This window comes from Macadamia integrifolia, chromosome 5 (assembly GCF_013358625.1).
Source record: "Macadamia integrifolia cultivar HAES 741 chromosome 5, SCU_Mint_v3, whole genome shotgun sequence".
Classification (NCBI taxonomy): Eukaryota; Viridiplantae; Streptophyta; class Magnoliopsida; order Proteales; family Proteaceae; genus Macadamia; species Macadamia integrifolia.
In genome coordinates, this window is record NC_056561.1 from 29,242,538 (window position 1) to 29,261,071 (window position 18,534).

Sequence of the window (18,534 nt, forward strand, 5' to 3'; positions counted from 1 at the left end):
TCCCCTTCATCATGAACTCAGTAGCCCCCTTCCCTCATGCCTTCTCTCTCTCCCTCCCCTCGCTTCATCAATCAAGTTTTTCCCCTACCGCAATCGCTTTTAATTGATCTACCTTAATTTTTTGCTTCTTTTTATAAGAGTTTCATCACTGGAGTGATATTTTGGTTTTCTATTTTTCTTATCCTGAAGCAATGATGATGAATTCAACTTGTTGAAAACTTTTATGGAAATTAAGTGGATCCAAGTTTCTATTGGAGCCTTCAAAATATGAGGAAAATTACCCAGTGCATAGCCCAAAAAGCATCCCTCTATGCATCCAACAACCTAGTTTAAGATTACTTTAATGGAGATGTTGCCCCATTGAAATTTACTTTAATGGCATTGTGTGAAGAGTGGGACAGACAGAGACAGGGAAAGGGGTATTGTGGCTTTGCGGCAGAAGAGGGGATAGAAGAGAGAGGAAGAGTCTGTAGGTTTCAGGAAGTAGTGGAGAGAGAGAAGAAGAAGAAGAAGAAGAAGAAGAAGAAGAAGAAGAAGAAGAAGAAGAAGAAGAAGAAGAAGAAGAAGAAAAATCGTAGAAGAAGCAGTCTTCATGAACTTCTCACCACAAAAGACGGAATTGATAACCATAAAAATCAATTAAAGGTTCAGATAGACTTTATGCCAAATGTGCGATTAACATTAAATAATAATAATGGGGAAATAAGGTTGCAATACGTCCATTCCACTACTACCTGCCCTAAGTATACAATCTAAGTTTCATATGTTTTTGTGGAAGGTGCTTATTGATGCTTTGCCTAAGAATAAGGTGGCATCTTTCCTTCCAGGTGATTCATACTGTTGTTCTTGTAAGAAAGAAACTGAGACTGGTGGCATCTGTTTTTATCATGTGATTTCTCTAAGCAAGTTTTTTTTTTCTTGCTAACAATGTGTATCCAGACCTTTGGCCTAACTACTCTTGCGGGTTCATATTGAGTTACTGACCCCACAACCACATGAACCTGACCATACTGGGGTTGAATGAGAATCATTCAACTTTCATTGAAAGCCTCTAAGTGAGTTCTCGCTGCTGGACCTTTGGGCCTTAGATTTGAATGCTTTCTCTCTCCAACTCTGTGTGATTTGATTGAATCCCTTATCCTCAATCCCTCACTGCTTAAGGCCAAGAAGCAGTGCCTTGTGCTTGTCCTTGCCATCACCTTGCATTCCTTCGGAAAAGCCGTAATTCTATGACCTTTAAGCATTTAAGTCCCAATCCTTTAATGTTGATTAAGGTAATTGATATAAATGGATTCATGACCTCAAGATACTTCCCATTTACCTCTGATATGATCCCTTTTTCAGACAAGATATTGAGTCTGTCTAAACCATTGATGAGGAACTGTATCAGGGCTTGCATGGAACAAAGGAACAGAGGTGGATTCAGGTAGAAGTTTGGTTGGATGCAAAGGAAATGTTGGCATAGCCAATGCAAGAAACAAGCTAAGGTTGGGGCAGAAAAGACTAAAAACCATACCTAAAGAAAGCCAGCCCAAGAGGAGAAGACTGGAAACAAGCCCCAAGAGATAGGGGCAGAAAAACAAAGGAAAGCAAGCCAAAGAAACTAGGGATAAAAAAAATTTAAACATTAGTTCTGTATGTATTATAAAGAAATCTAGATGGGTGATCTCTATAGCCAATTCTTAGCTTGTTTTCATAAAAAAATAATTAAAAAAAAAATTAAATCTGACAGAGTTGAATGATTTCAATAATCTAAAACAAAGAATAAACAACTATTCATTTTATTATCTACCAAAAAAGGAACTAAAATAATCAGTTGCTTACCAGACAAAGGTCTGATTATTTCATCCATGGATGACAACTTTCTACTCCTACCAATTGATCACTATAAATATTTCTCATAATCCCTAGTTATCCTTTATGTCCACATACAATATAAAATTTTTAGATAGTGCGGGGTTTGGTGGTCTCAGAGGAACTGCTGGATGCATCTCCTGCTGTCTGATTCAAAGCTGATCCATTTGCAAGAGTCCCATTCCCACTCTTCTCAGACAGTACTGGTATCTTAACAGCCTCTCTGTCTTCCATTTCCTTCTCTAATTCTTCCTCCCTACGCAATGCAGTGAACTGGGTATCCAAAGACCTTGCAGCTGCTAACCATGCAAAAACAATGACCAACAATACTCCTCCAAGATAGGGAGTTGAATTTGCTAGTGACCCAAATGTCAATATCATGAATTGCTGGATCAAAGCCCCTCCAGACTTCCCCAATGGATTGCAGACAACATCAATGGCTGCCTTTCCTTTAACCTGCAAGCATGCAAAGTAATCTCCCAAAGTCACGAAAAAAAAAAAAGAATCAGATTAGCAAATAAAACTATGAAGATGAAGTGTCAAAAGCCCAAACCTTGGTTTCTTCATCCAAAGGAATGTAAGCCATTTCTTTGCAAGGATCAAATAAACTGTACTTCGCACTCTTACTGAAAATGTTCTGCAAGGCACCAACATACACGGCTGCAAGTAGCGGAGTTATCCCAAGCTGCCCAATAATGGGTGCCAGTGGACCCCCGAATAAAATGAGAGAAAAGAAGCCGACTCCTGTGAGTAGCAGTACTGTGGGGGTGATTGTGGCTGCAACTCCCCACCCGTATTTGTCAAATATCCATTGACTCAATAACATCATTGTGAATGTTGCTATCCCAGTAGCAGTTGAGAAATCACCCATGAATGACGAATACTCATTAGGGCTGGGAAACTGCACAAATTGCAGAAGAAAAGTGATATGTAAGAGAGAACTACATTGGCTGGCTTTATAGAAAGGAAAAGATAGAACTATATCACATTGTATTACCTGAGCCTTGAGCTTCGACTTCCATGTGACCTCAACAAGGTTGATGCTAATACCATAAGCAACCACTAAGGTGGCTAGGTCCCTCACGTATCTTGAGGAAACCAAAAACTTCAAGCTTTCCATTGTACCCATTTTCGGCTTTGCCTGCAGAATAATTAATATCCATAAGATTCTTTTTTCCTTCAAACAAGGGGGAGAACTAACAAATCCAAATCAACTGCTACAAGGTTTAAAATAATGGAATAGGAGACTTCATGTTTGGGACTAGGGATAGATGACCAGGATGGTGTAATACATGGATCACCAGACCAGAACTAATAGGTGTTCAACTTTGAAGCATCAAGACTTATAAAAACGGTGTTTGCATCTCTGTACTGCTGTTGCTCTGTCAAACTGGTCATGTACATGTCTGAGACTAGTGAATAGGAGGGAGGAAGCAAATGGGAGAGAAGCAGCTCATCATGTCTTTTATAATGCTTACCTTCTTCTTACTGCTACGTGTTGGAAAAGGAACAAAAGTATTCACCCACCAATAGAGAAAACATATTGTAAGGCCCATCAGAACCACAATACCCATCATTCCTTTCAGGGAAATGGCCCACCCATCAACTCCAGGACCCAAATTCTTTCTCATATTTGAAAAGTACTTCACAGTTCGCCCAGAGAAAACAAGTGCAACATTTGCTCCAAGACCAAACAATGGATAGAATCTTTTGGCTTCGTCAACAGTAGTAATCTGCAATTGAGAAAAAGAAATGGCATTAATATTGCAGCTCTGACTGCCAAGATTTCAAATATAAACAAAAGGAATCAATTGAGGAGTCCAAAAAAATATTGTCAAAGTTCTTTGCCAAAAATATGTGCATAAGAAGATTGTTCACAGGAAATGGGTATCGATCAGCTTAAATTAATCTCTCAGCAAGAAAAATTACAAAAGAAGGATAAAAACAATATGAAAGCAATGATGATGGTAATAAACAACAAAGAGAATCTCAGGGATTAGATTCACTTCTAGTTTTTCAATACTAGCTGGGTAGGCAAAACTAATCATTTCTTGCAATACTGCAAGGGATGGTTATGGAGAGAATAAAACCAAGCCCGCGCACCACCACAGATGATTGGGGTTTTATGACTCTTGACACGGTGGGTTGGGTTTGCTATGCAAAAAACACCAAGGGACCTGTCTCGATCACTGCATAAAAGCAATAAATGTTTTGCATGCTTAACAGAACGAAACAGATTTTAAGCAATATTTTGTATTTGTGAAAACCATTACAGATACTACTTGATGCCATATGTAAGACATATAATAACAATCAAATTTTATGCATTGAATTAAAAAAATATATATATAGTAACATAACATCTTATGCCAAATGTAGGCCTGCGTCAGGAGGAAGTACCCATGAATAACAGTATGTTAACAATTGGCAGCAGTTATTAAAAATTTGAACAAATGAAAATTTCACAGAGGTGGCCAGAGAAACCTCAATGAAAAATCCTTCAGAACTCCCATTCATATATGGAATTCTCATCTGCACATCTGTATTTCTCATGCAAGCAATAACTATTCCATTTTTTTATTCATCATCAAATTCATCCTTAGGAATAAAATTAGATGCATGGCCCTTAGTTCTCCTAGTCATTCCTTTCAAGTTCCTCAATGCTAAGTGAAGATCACTAAACATGTTCTAGCAGTGTCCCTTTAGCTCTTCACTTCCCCCTCTTGTGCTACAAGTCAGTGGGCTTTCTTTGATCAAACCATAATTTCATAATGTGGTACTCTGGAAAGAGTTCTGTTTGACCAGTTCTACTTTATTTGCGAGTGAACTAGAAGGATCTTCCACTTTTTGGTGCACATCCAGTAGTTTATCAAAAATAGGTCATGAGTCAAAAAAATTGAAGGTCTAGCCCAAAGAAATGGTTAGAATAATAGCACAATGCATCAGTCTTGTTAGTAAAATTTTTCATAGCAGCATACACAAAACAAGCCCTCCTGGGTACATTACTTTATATACTCTTTGTGATATCCGCACTTAGCTATGTTGCCTCCTCTTCTTCATCTTTCTTGATCTACCCCTCTCCCTTTCCTTCCTCTCTCCTCAACCCCGGCCCTTCCTTTGCGGTGCGGTGGGGGGGGGGGGGTTGGGGAATTGTGAAAAACATGCTTGTCAGAATAATAACTCGGAAATAACTTAATCTTTCATGCATCCACTCCAATTAGGACAAGTTTTGATTTGGCTTTCTCTTCACTATGTCTTATATTGTTAATTAAATGCACATGAATTTATGCAGATAACTTTCTTCAGTTTACAGTAACATGTACTGCCATTTTTCCTATCTTTCAGTAAAATGAAGGCTATGTTTGGAAGCTAAGAAAAGAAAAAATTCAAAAAAAATTGAATTTGAGGAAAGAGATAGACGCATAAAAAAAATCATTTTGTAATCATCATTTTTTCCCTATTACGTCCTCTGTACTATTTTCTTTTCTTGTCTACCAAACGTAACTTAAATGAAGAGGAAAAAAAATTGCTAGAAAACAAGAGAGCAAAGACTTGGAAGCTAGAAATCTCTTAGAATTATAAATCCAACAGAAATTTTAGCTATTTAAGAATCAGAAAGCTCACAGGAACAATCAGTCACTGGAAACTTCCATGTCAACCATGGAATTATTCTTTTTTTGTGTGAATGCTTTGTATAAAACTGTGCCTAAATCAACAGGACAACATGGACTTAAGCTCACATGTAAGTTTATTGCCCAAAAAAATTCGCCAATACAACCTTTTATTCACCACATTGGTAAGAAATATTTTTTTCCCCTTAAGATAGGAGATAATCACTTCTTACAGCAAACATGTAAGAGAATAGCTAAATGTTCCACATGCAGTTAAGCAGTCATAAAATGGAATCACTAATACAACATAAAGAACATATACTGATTTCACCTTCCATTCTTCCATAAATGTGAAACATAGAAAATTTCAGAAAAGAGTTTTTCTGTACCAAAAAAAAAAGTTTTAGTTTTCTTGATCTGCACAGACCATGTAACCTTAACTGGTCTACATATGATCGAAGACATGCGGATCCACTTTTCTTTTGTTGACAGCAAGGAGGCGATTCAGCTAGCCAAATCGCACTAACCTAGACGCCCTACTATCCTACAGAGCAATTCATTCCGTCTAGGAGCAAGCACTTGGGCGGAGTAAAGCGGATCTACGAGCACCGTTGCGCTAGGACTGCTAAAAGAATGCATGGACCACCCCATGGGGTGCATAGACATAAACGAGAGGGAAAATGTCTAAATTTGATGCTTCGAGTTTTAACACATAAGCAACTAAATCATTTCATGAATATTCAACAGCCAGAATTGCCATATCATCATTACAAGCGGAACAACTATATGTGCAGACTAGGTAAGTTCCATGGTCTGCACAGACCAGAGAACTTTCACCACCCAATAAAACAATAAAAGAAGAGAGCAGTTATCAACATCCAATTAAGAAATCAAGGCACTCACCTTTAACAATTAGCATGAGAATTTATCAGATATTCCTATCAACACCCCTTTCCAACCCAAAAAGAAGGGGGGATAATTCTAGTATAAAAATAAATATAATCCACAAATATTTTGAGTAAATTCCCTAACAAAAGATCTCACAGAAATGCAAAACCTAATATCAAAATTTTTCATCATTATCTAGCAGCCTACGCATGAGGAAAACAAGCAAGACAGTTCCCATTTCCCACCATTGAGAAGCCTGCACATGAGAAACAACTACCCATTTCTAATATAAGATAGGAAAAAAGAGAGAGAGAGAGAGAGAGAGAGAGAGAGGAAGAAATCCAATTAACAAAATAATTTCATGATAAGAATTTAGATGCTAAACCAAAGAACAAGCACGAATCAGAATGGCCAAAATAAAAATTCAAAAGAAAATTAAAAAGATAGATCATATCATCAAAAAGTAACCTCCACCTCCATAGCTCACCTGGTTGGCAAGACCCCAAAATAAAACTGAAATCACAACACTCCCCCATAGCTCAGCCATGACATAGAACAAACAGAAACTCCAAATCCTCAAGATTGCAACGGGGCCGACGAATCTCGGGCCAAGCGTCGCCACAAGCCTATCTGCTAGGGCTGTTGGATGGAATACATTGCTAAGAGGGTATAGAACAAACCCGAATGCTCCGAAGAAGGCGATGAAGGGAACGATGACTGTATAAAACAGAGCCTGCTTAGACAATACATTAGCGAGCTTGGTGTACAAAAGCATAAATCCAATTGCCATAGGCAAATTCACCCAAGTCTTCAGAAATGGTATAATCTCTGCACTGCTCCCTTTAGCCGTCACAACCAAGACATCTTTTGTATCTCTGAGTATTGTATAATTGAATAGAATACAAAAGAACATCAACCCAAGAGGGATAATTTTCTTAAGGGTAACAACCTCGATACCCAAGAATTTGGGCTTCTCCACCTCACCCAGTAATGGCTGCCCATTTGCTGAAGCCGCAGCCGCTGCTTCTGCTCTGCAAGTAAACAAATTTCTACCATTCTTACCAAACCCATGATTCTTTGACACACAACCAATATATCTTTGGAACCCATTAACAGATAAAGAAAACCCATCAAGGGCTCTATTGGTTCTGGTTTTGAATCGATATCTCAATCCCTGTGGTGGATTTAAGACTCTGATTCTAGGGTTTGCAGGCAGAGAAAGAAGCCCTTTTGTCTGATGAACGGCTTCCATGTCTCTCAAGCCCCTTCAAAATGCTCAAGAATTCCAGCTATCAGAAGGAAAACATGAGAAAGATAGAGAGAGATAATAAGGGTGGTGGAGGAGCTGGATTCTTAAAGAGGTCTGTGACTGTGAGGAAAAAAGTGCATCTTTTTCTAATTTATATCAACCAATCGGCGTAGATTCATGCACGAGAAAGGAAATTTTGATTTTTTTTTAAAGAAATTTCTTAGTAAAACACTAACAACTCTTCAAATTTGCTCATCTTTTCTTCATAAAAAGGCAAAAACTCTGTCAAAGAAATAAGAGAGTTTTTTTGAGAGCGCCGTAATACATGTATCTCTCTCCTTACAAGTACGAAAAGGTCAAATAGATCCTATAGCAAGCACGTGATAAAAGACCGAAAAAGAGAAAATTACCAAACTAATTTTGCTAAAATACGGTAAATACCCTTAAAATATTATTTTATTACACAAATATTTCTTTTTTTGTCATTTTCTAATGAAAATGACATCTACGGTGTAGATTTGTTGCTATCGTAGGTTTTTTTGGGTGGTGGTCCCCATGTGACAAGAAGAAAGGGTACACGTAATACGACGTTATTTCTGGGGAAGTGTTGTCTAGGGAATCTAATTTAATATCTATGGTTTGTTACATTGTTATTTTGTCACTTCTGATTCCAATCTGATGGCCCACGACGCATTAACATGAAAAATGACCTTCTAAAATTTGTAGTTAGTGCCAACTTAAATCATACACTATATTTTATAAGACACCTCAACGATAAAAAGTGGACACGTTTGAGAATTTTGATGGACCAGTTTGGATCAAAGTTTGCCCTTCTATTTTTTAATTAGTGTCAGGTTAAAATTTCCATTCTACGTAGAAATAGTTACGTTCTCGTGATGCCTTGAATGAATGTTATTTATTATTTCTTATCAATGATTAAAGAAATGAAAGAGATTTCGCGAATTGGATTAATCAGTGATATATTGATTCAAAATAATAGATAGTATGGTAGAAAGATCTAAATGCACATTCATAGCGTCGGGATTCTTTCTGGTGGTTAGGTTTTCATGAGAGGCATCTCATAGCTAGAAGGATTTAGGATTTGGTCATTATTGGGTTGTGTGAATATTTTTCTGGGCAGTCCGATCACTCAAAGGAATCTTAATCCACTAGTGGGTGTGTGTCTATGCCTCAACACAACTTATGCAAAAAGACCATCCTTCACTGAAGATGATTGTGTGCATCTTCTCATTGGTTGTGCCCATCAATGTGTACGCGACTATGGGTAGCATTCTTTTACTTTCTTTTTATTTATTTTTTATAATTAGTAAGTTCAGGTACGACAAAACAACGTGTATACAATCCAAAGCAAAAATACGAGTATTTATTTCATTTTACAACAAATGTGTATATCACCTAATAAATAGAATTATAACATATTGATTAGGATTTTATCAAATTAAAGAAAACCTCACAACTGAAATAAAACACAATATAAAGTAGTAGACTATTTAATCCCATGTTATATACATCCCTTAATGTATCAATGGAACATCATTTAATTAAACATAAAAATTAATGTATCCCTATCATAGAACCATAATGGTGCAACTTACAACAATGACAAACTCATCCTTATCCCAACTAAATAGGGTTGGTTACTGTTACAAAAAAAAAAAAAAGGATTGGCTACATGGATCTGTAAAACAATCTCTAATAGTGATCACTTAAGCTAAGATTTGATCTAAGAAGATGATCGTATTTGAATGTTGTGTTTAAGAATTACAATAAAAGAAATGAAATAAAAGACGAAACAAAAAGTAGAGAGTAAAAATTTTAGGTAACACCAAATCATCAGATAAACAGAATTAGAACTTTTATATCCAAAAAACATTGGTCATTGATTCTATATAATATAAGGAGTGAGAGACATACCTAATTTTACTTCGACGATTGTAACAAGTTGTTGAGTTCTAAGAGACGAAGAAAGGGAAGAGAGTTTTCTTCTTTGTTGCAATAGAACCATGAGGAAAGAGAGAGGCTTGGAGAATCTAGGTTTATACTCTTACTCCGACTATTAGTGATTTATCGATTGCAACAAAGGGGGGCTTGATTTGAAGGAATTAAAAGTGTTTGAAAGGAGGAATGAAGGGACAAAAGTTGAAAGGTTTTTGGAATTTTGGTTTCAATTTTTTTTTTTGGTATATTCAACATTTTTATCTAAAATTACAGGGATGTGTAAAAATTGATGAATACAAATTTACTAACCATGATCTGGATTACCTATTTATAAGTTTCACCTATGATCATTTTATTTATTGTGATTTTTCGACTTCCCTAAAATGGGACACTTGTGGTCACCAAATAACATGTGAAGTGTACAGGGGTGGATCATCCAAGTTGGTAAGCTACACCTAACTCCTCTCTTTGACAATGACAGAAATGTCCTATAGGAATGTAAGAATTCACCTGTTAGACTCAATTCTAAGTTTCTACGTTCAAATCAAAAGGGCTATTGAATACTGATTGATTTCAACTTTCAAAGTTTAAAAACGAGTGGTCAATAGTCAGAGAACGAGAGATACGGACGGTTACGTAAAGCGCTTTATGGGACCCATCATAATTCCAGCCAATATGATTCTCCAACAGAGTATCTTCGGCTCAGGTTCCGTGGATTATTTTACAATGATTCCTAGATCCTGCACGTCACCAGTTTATTTAACAATTTGCTTCCTTACTGGTCCATAATAGGGGTGTCAATCAGTCACGCCGGATCGATCTCGATCGGGACAGGTTTGACAGATCTATGTCTTTTAAGGAATGAATTGATCTCCATCAGTTTCATGTTGGGTTCAATTGGGTTTCGGGCATGATCAGGCGCTCCTCCTAATCGGGTCTATTCAGGTTATAATTGAGCCTTAAAACAATTTGCTTTCTCGGTGGATGATTTTATGATGATCCCTATATTCTCCATGTCGTCTGTTTATTTAACAATTTGCTTCCTCAGTGGTCCATTATAATAACAACAATAAGCAAAAGTGTGGACCCCGGACCACATATTTATTTAAGTATCTTCAACGCATGGGGTGGGGGATAACGTAATTGTTTTGCATTCAGAGTTTCTAGAGGTAGTTATATGCAAATATGTCATAAGTGGGTAGTTTTCTCTCTTTTGATAAACACATTTTTTTAAAAGGGAGCAAAAACCCTACCATTAGACGTGAGGGGCCAATGGGAAGACATGCAAGAGTATCTTCAGAGCATAGTTGGGGGAGTGTGGTCTTTTCGTACTTGGTTCAATTTGGGTGTTTCCTACACCATATTGGCGGGGTTCTTTTCGTTTTCTAAAATTACATCTTGATTTTTTACAATCAATCGCACCAATAAGAAGGTGGGAAATAGATTCATTCGGTGGGAAGCATAGTTTAAAAAATCGGATAAGGATTGATGAAACCACCTAGATTAAATTGAAATCGATTGAGACTTTTCCCAAGTCTAGACTGATCCAATACTAATCCATTTGTACAACCCAAGGTTATAAATATAATAAAACCTATTCAAGGAAAACAATGGTAAATCCATGTGAAAATTTAAAAATCTTAAGTTTGCTCAATAAAGAAGGCAGAATGTAATCGTATTACTTGAGTGTATCCATGTTTGAAGGGTAGAAAAACATGTGTGACGTAATAACAAACTATTACCGATGGGGTCTAGTATAAGTTCAGAGAAAGTTGCGAGTTCAACCCCTTGTTTTTTTTATATTTGATTTGATGAGATTAGAGGAAGAAGAGGGGAAGGTGGGCAAAAGTAGGTGAATGATTCACGAAGCTTTCTTCATTGTCTTTGATTGTTTGAGTAGTACACGGCCCCACAGATCACAAGGTCCTCTCAATTGATTAACATAGTTGCAGTTTCAATCGATGAAGCCAAGTGGAACATGCAGTACAAAATTAGCTAATCATTGAATTGACACCATTCTGAGAGAGACATTTTGGATGATTGAAATAGTGTGGATGGCATTTTTTATATGGGAAAATGTTATCTGACACATGTGGGTTGCAAAAATCGTCTTTAATCGCCGGATTGATGCATTGAGCATTAAGATGGTGGGGAGCCTCTTAAGATTGTGTCTAAATATTCTTAGTCGTCTAATGTTCATCATATTTCATCACCTATTGCTGAGGAAGTGGACTCTATAGAAATAAAATTTTAAAACGATACAAAAGATAATAAAAAAATAAAATAAATAATGCATATAGATTTTATGAGGTTCGATAAGGTTGCCTATGCCTTCGATGAGATGAGATCCTGTTTTACTATCAATGGAGAATAGGGTTACAGTGTCCGTCCTCACACCTCTCAGTATTACTTGCATTACAGAGAAAGAAACTCTCGCTACAAATATATATAGCGAAAAAAATCGTACTCCGAAAAGTACACAATTGCCCTCAAATAAAAAATTTGAGTGGGGCTGTGCCCCCTACACCCCTTGCTATGTAGGGGGGCCTCTTACCCCCTTACAACCCCCACGGCCCGCTAATCGGCTAGCGGGACCGTCGTCTTGCCTGTCTAGGTGTTGCATCAGTACTCCCTGGATTAAACTGCAACGGAATACAAGACATCATACACCATACAGACTCTAATGGGGGAAATGGAATAAAATGATCACTCCACCACCTATGAAATGAAAAATGACTTTTTCGTGGATATTTCTTCAACTACAAGTAATAATTGCACTCCCACACAAAAAATATATGAATTCAATTCGAAATATCTAAATGAGCTCTTATAATCATCAATCTTTTATCCAAGACTATATAATCTATTTTCATTAGAGAATAAATATTTTTCAGACACGAAAAATAAAAAATAAAAAAATTTATTTAGTAATTATAAGGTGGGACCCTTTGAGCCATCCTAATGAACCTACTTGCATTAATTTGTATTTTGGACAAATTTATTTTCTTTTTTTAATTACATAAAGAAAGATCAGGGCAACTAGGAGGTCCCACTTTATGGTTTCAAAAGAAATCATATAAAGAATATCCGTATATATGAAACTAGGGTGGACCCAAAAAGAAAAAATGATAAAACCATGGGTGCGTCCCATACGAAACTTGATCAGTTGCTCCTATCCCTATTTCTTTTTTATTTATTATTCCTTTTTTGTTTGGGTGTACATATTAAGATGCTCTGCAAGGACGTTAAATAAGTCGAATAAAATTTAATATATGTGTTTATGTGGTCCTCATATTATACCCTGTGATACTGATTATTTCTTTATAAGAAAAATTGAAATTTTTATGAGGGAAAATTTATGTAAAAAATAAAATCCAAAAAATATCTGGCCACCATATGAAATTTTCTCTCTTAAAATATAACCAATAAAATCAGAGAGACAAAACCTTATTTTAAGTAAAATTTTTATTTTCAAGAAATTTCACATGAAAACATATGAGAACTCATTTTTTCTTTCCGTTCATGTTTCCTAAACTTTAGGATATAATTTAAGTGATTATAATTTATAACCCAAGAATAACTGTTGCTAAAGATTTCATCATTCACCAAAAATGAAGAAGGTATCAATTTTTTTCCAGCCCATATGTATTATTTATTTATTTATTTATTTTTTGGGTATAAAAGTTGATCCTTTATTTATTTAAAAGAAAGGTCCTAGGTATTAGAAATGTCTCCAATAAATTCGCTTCTTATTTAACATTTAAATTAATTCATTATACATGATAATTGACGGGTTATGTTTGTTCTTAGGTTTTCACCTAAAATCGTAATCGGTTAAGGATATGACTAGACATTTTGTTAATGTGACTTTCATACTATGTGTTCTTTGGAATAGTGACTACAGGATACAAGTTTGAGTGCACATACATATGCATGGTTTATGATCACATAAGAGTCTTACATGTGTTTCTATCAGTTGATGAAGAATAAGATTCTTACTAGTAGAATTTAATTAATTAATCCATTGGCATGAGAAATCCTTGTCATTGATGCACCAATGATTGATGTCTTCTTGACTATATATCAAGCATTAGATTCATAGCATTTGATTGTGAATGAGAAAGATGCTTAACATAGACTTCATTGTTTTACTTGAGAATATCAAGGAGAGATAATACCTATATATGATTGGATATGAACAAAATAGACGGGCTGAGTCGTATCACTTGTCATTCTCTTTAAGACCGTAGACGCCCCCAATGGTATAACCAAGTGAATTTCAGTATTGTCCTCCAAGATGAAACAGCCCAATGGCACCCCTAGTAGTTGTGCACTCAACTGCTAGATCCCTTCGAGTACTCTCACTTAAATTTAAGTAAAGATACTCAAAATGAGAATAAAACAAGATCTTAATCCTCACAACAATCCATAAGTTGAGTGAGCTTTGTAATTGGTCACTTGTGTTGAGTGAACTTTATATTAGTTATTGGTGTGTACAATGCCTAGAAGTCCTCTCTATTTATAGAGGAAAGAGATTTCTAAAAAAGACATAAAAAAAAGAAAAAAAAAAGGAAAGAAAGACAAAGGGCCTGTTTGGTATCGTTTCTGTTCCAGAAACGCCGTTTCGTTTCAAAAACGAAAATTTCAGTTTATGTGTCAAAATGCAGTTTTTAAACGAAAAAATCGTGTTTTAAAATTTCAGATTTTTATCGGGAAATTTTTTTTTTTTTTTGTAAAATGGAACGAAACTGGGAAGACGGAACTCCAAAATGGAATTCCGTCAAATCTCGTTTTTTCAGTTTTTTTTTCACTTTTTGTTCCAAAAAAACAGAAACGGACCATAAGTGCACCAAACAGAAGATTCCGTTTTTTCGTTCCAATAGAACGAAAAAACTCCAGAAACATTTTTTTAGAACGATACCAAACGGGCCCAAAGTCTCTCAAGAAGGGGAAGAAATAAGGTCTCTCAAAATGAAGAGACAAAGACTCAAATTTTTCACAAGAAGAGGAAGAGATATAGTCTCTCAAATTGAAGAGACAAAAAGAAGTAAAAGGGTCCCAAAGATGAAAAGACAAAGTCCTAAAAATGAAGAGATCATATTAAGTGTCATTTGTAAATACATGAAAGGTCATTGAGAATACATAGAGATAAACTTATGAGAGATCATACAAGATGATAGAAAGATGGTCAAATGAAATGAAAAGATACAAGAAACCAAAAGGTAATTTGAATCTTATAATCATTTAAATTCCAACATGTCCCCTAGTTTTCGTTCATGGAATCAAGTTCTTATCCCTACAGGTAACCACCCGACCCCATGTCGTACCATTCATGGTGTGTGGAGAGGGTTAAATGTTATTCTACAGTTGCACTACTTCTTTATATTTCCCGTACGAAACTTGCCCATGTATGTTTGTCATACTCTGTTTATCAGAATGGTTCAGAGTTCTCGCCTTCCGGGGTTAAATTCATTTGGAGAGGGGAGATGCTTTTCCTTACTTTAGTGTTTGTCCAACAGGAAAACTTCGAACAATTAGAAAGAAGAAGAAGACAAGAGGAAAGGCAAACAATTAGGCTTTATATTCTCTACACATTTACTGCCTAACTTGTGTTGCCTACTTCTATATCTCTTGTTCTCTACACGAGTGCTCCACCCTTGACGAACTCAGTGAGGACCAAAGCCACAAGCCCCGTCATCGCAAACCTCCCGGTCCACAGCTCAGCATCCGACATCATCACCCCATCTGACTTGGACTGTACACTCACTCCCTTAAATAATGGAATCAACGATGCGATGGACAGTAGCATAGTGGTCCCCACAAACCACGGCAACCCTCCGTTCATTAGTTGTCCTACCACATCGTCTCCTTTTGCCAGCTCTACACCCAGTGTTGTCATGAATCCCACATCGCTAGTCTCCCGTTGATCCTCTTAGGTACTGGCCCACTGAATGCCAACACGTCCTCGAACTTCGTGCTCACCTGAAAACATGAAATTTTGAACTGTGAGTAAAGGACATAAGGGGAAGGGGAGGAGGAGTTGTAGGGAATGTTGATGATACCGGCGATTACTCTTGGGGGCGTTTCTCAGCCATACACCGAACTTGAAAGCAAGGCTTCCTATGATGACGTGGCAAGTAGGTGGATGTAGGGGGTGGAGTTGATCGACATCTGTGCGCCAATCGATTCACTGCAGGGCTAGTCAAGATGAATTTGAAACGTGGATGATATAACATCCGTCCAGTACTCAGAATTGCTTTTCAGAATTGTCCGGAATCCGGATCCTAAGATTTTTTTTTTTCAAGGATCCTAAGACCTCAAACGTACGTCAAGTTCAGACGGGACGGGCTTTTGTTGATGGCAGAATAGCTGAGTAGTAGCTTGGATTAGATTGAGTGATTTTTTTATTTTCTTCACCACAGTGAAGAGAATGGAGGGTCACAATTTCTCCTCCTATTTTTTGATAGACTAAAACTTTGAATAGAATGCCTGTGTTTCATCCAATCGTATTAACAATAGTGGGGGAAGAGATTTCTTTTTTATCATGTTGAAGGGAATCTTAATTCTTAATCTTGTGTTTGGTAGTCAAGAAAAGAAAAAATTACAAAAATTATATTATTTTTTTTGTTTAAAAAATTCTTATTTTGTTTGGTATGTCTTTTTAAATAAAGAGAAGATTTTTTCTTTTTGAATTTCAAAATTTTAAGAGAAGATTTTTTTTTTTAATTTCAAAATTCATCTTGGGAATGATGAATTTTTCTTTTGTTGTAAAAAAATAAAAAAATAAATAAAATAAAATCTTGCCTAAAGCTGTGTTTGTTTGGCTACCATAAGAAGAAAAGAAAAGAAAAATTTTTGTATTTTCTTGTGTTTTTGGCAATATTTTCTTTTTTTCGACAGCAAAAGAAAATTCATCATTCTCAAGGTGAATTTTGAAATTCAAGAAATAATCTTTTCCTAATTCAAACGTGCCAAGCACAATGAGAATTTCTAACCAAGAAAAAATTACAATGTTTGTATTATTTTTTTTTTTATTTCTTTTCTTCTCTTGGCTACTAAACACAGCCTAAAACACAAGAGGAAAAAAAAACATTTTTTTTTTCCTTTTCTTCTATTGATAGCCAAATAGACATAATTTTTTTTTTTTTTTTTCCTTTTCTTCTATTGATAGCCAAATAGACATAATTTTTTTTTTTTTTACCATTTCAATTATTTTCTACTCTTTTTTTGGTTCTTTTTTCTTTTCATTTCTTTTCTTTTCTTTTCTTTTCTTCTCTTGGCTGCCAAACACGGTTATAAATAGAAGAAGTTTCCCTTAACCGTGTGATCAGAGGGTCGTGAGGCTCCCTCCCCTTCCGAATGGCTTAGATGGGCCACTATGAACAAATTCCAGTTCACCATGGTCTTTGGAAGCTCAGTCCAATCTTAAATGTTCATGATAGTGTCATTATAGTTCTCTTCACCCATTGTGGATATAGAATTTTTTCGTTCACCTCCATGGAGACCATTTTTTTTTTTTTTTTTTAATAATATGGGGTATCCGAACATATTGGCCTGACTAATCCCCCTAGTGACAGGGCGACCATTGAGCTGACTGCAGTAGCTAATCCCATCAAACCTTTGACTAGATTGAAGAAGGGTATTTCGGATCATGTATAAGGGGTTGACTTAAAAATGAACCCAAAATCCCATCAGACCTTTTGGTTGGTGTTTCCTTTTTCTATTATTGAGCTCCTTAGAAAATAAATAAACAGAAAAATAAAAACCTAACCGTAGGAGATTACCACACGTCCATATCTATATAGAGGGGTGAAAGTTTAGTCCTCACAACCCGAAAGCACCTTGGTTTGCTTTGAACCTGAAGAGGGCTTGGACCAAGTTTTCTAATCTTGAGGGTAGGTTAGGGTTGGATTGGACTTGAGTTGAGGCCTCAACCCTGTCTAACCTGACCTGAAATATAACCCTTAATTTTTATATTAGAATTTAAGGCTCGTATTGATATTTTATTTTTTATAATTTTTTAATGTATAAAATATGAATGACAAAAATAGGTTAAACAAGGTTAATCCAACCACTCCAAAAGCCAAGGTCAACCCAACCCAGATCAACCCAACTTGACCCAACCTGGCATTGACAAAGTCAATTAGGGTCGGGTTGGATTGGTATAAATCCGGCAGGATTGGGTCTGAACATGAATCTGACAAGGTTGAACCTAAATCTGAACATGAACCCAACAGTATTAAGTTAGACTTAGATTGAATTTTAAGAACCTAGGTTAAATTAGGATTTTAAGAAATCCAGCCCGACCTGATTTTACCCCTATCCATATAGTCCCTTTTTTTGGTGAAGTATCCATATAGTCCCTTGAGGCTTGAGTCGCTTGACCGGTGTATGCTCTCCCCATGCACTATGGAGAGATAGTCTATCTTTGTTCATACATGAATGATGATGTTGCCATTTCTGATCAACGTTGTCTTCAACCTTTTCGATGAACTTCGAATGCTCGACAATATGTATCTCCGCCAATGGTAAAAAAGAAAGACGTTGTCGGATTTCTACAGTATCTCTCATAATGCACAAACAATAATGGAAAATGATTTGGGTTATCCACTTGAAACCATAGTTAGTAAAATACGCGTATTATATACATATAATATGCGCATCCGAATGTTTAATTCAAAAGTTCATAATTTGGCGTATCAATCCAAAAAAATTGTTTAGTACGCGGATTTTAAAACCATGTTATACACGAATAATACTCGTATAATATGTTACATACTCAATAAAACTTTTGGGTTAAAAAAAAAAAAAAATATACATATAATATGCGCATCCGAACGTTTAATTCAAAAGTTCATTTTTTTGGCGTATCAATCCAAAAAAATTGTTTAGTACGCGGATTTTAAAACCATGTTATACACGAATAATACTCGTATAATATGTTACATACTCAATAAAACTTTTGGGTTCAAA

At 36.0% G+C, this 18,534-nt stretch overlaps 1 protein-coding gene and 1 pseudogene across 1 annotated transcript; both read right to left on the minus strand.

The window, feature by feature from the left end:
* Positions 1–1,753: 1,753 nt before the first annotated feature.
* LOC122078792 (plastidic ATP/ADP-transporter-like) lies at positions 1,754–7,843 on the minus strand. The gene is made up of 5 exons (XM_042644925.1): positions 6,841–7,843; positions 3,333–3,587; positions 2,852–2,995; positions 2,408–2,755; positions 1,754–2,310 (listed from the first exon to the last, which is right to left on the minus strand). The coding sequence occupies exons 1-5, from the start codon at positions 7,603–7,605 to the stop codon at positions 1,945–1,947; spliced, it is 1,878 nt and encodes a 625-aa protein (XP_042500859.1). The 5' UTR covers positions 7,606–7,843; the 3' UTR covers positions 1,754–1,944.
* A 7,356-nt stretch (positions 7,844–15,199) lies between these two features.
* LOC122077994 lies at positions 15,200–15,797 on the minus strand (annotated as a pseudogene).
* Between the last annotated feature and the right edge of the window lie 2,737 nt (positions 15,798–18,534).

Excerpts from the sequence above, each read along its gene's own strand:
- LOC122078792 (XM_042644925.1), bottom strand. The coding sequence starts at position 7,605 with ATGGAAGCCGTTCATCAGACAAAAGGGCTTCTTTCTCTGCCTGCAAAC. Across the intron at positions 3,588-6,840 it reads TTTGGGGTCTTGCCAACCAG|ATTACTACTGTTGACGAAGC; the intron begins GTGAGCTATGGA and ends TCTCAATTGCAG. Across the intron at positions 2,311-2,407 it reads CTTTGGATGAAGAAACCAAG|GTTAAAGGAAAGGCAGCCAT; the intron begins GTTTGGGCTTTT and ends GCATGCTTGCAG.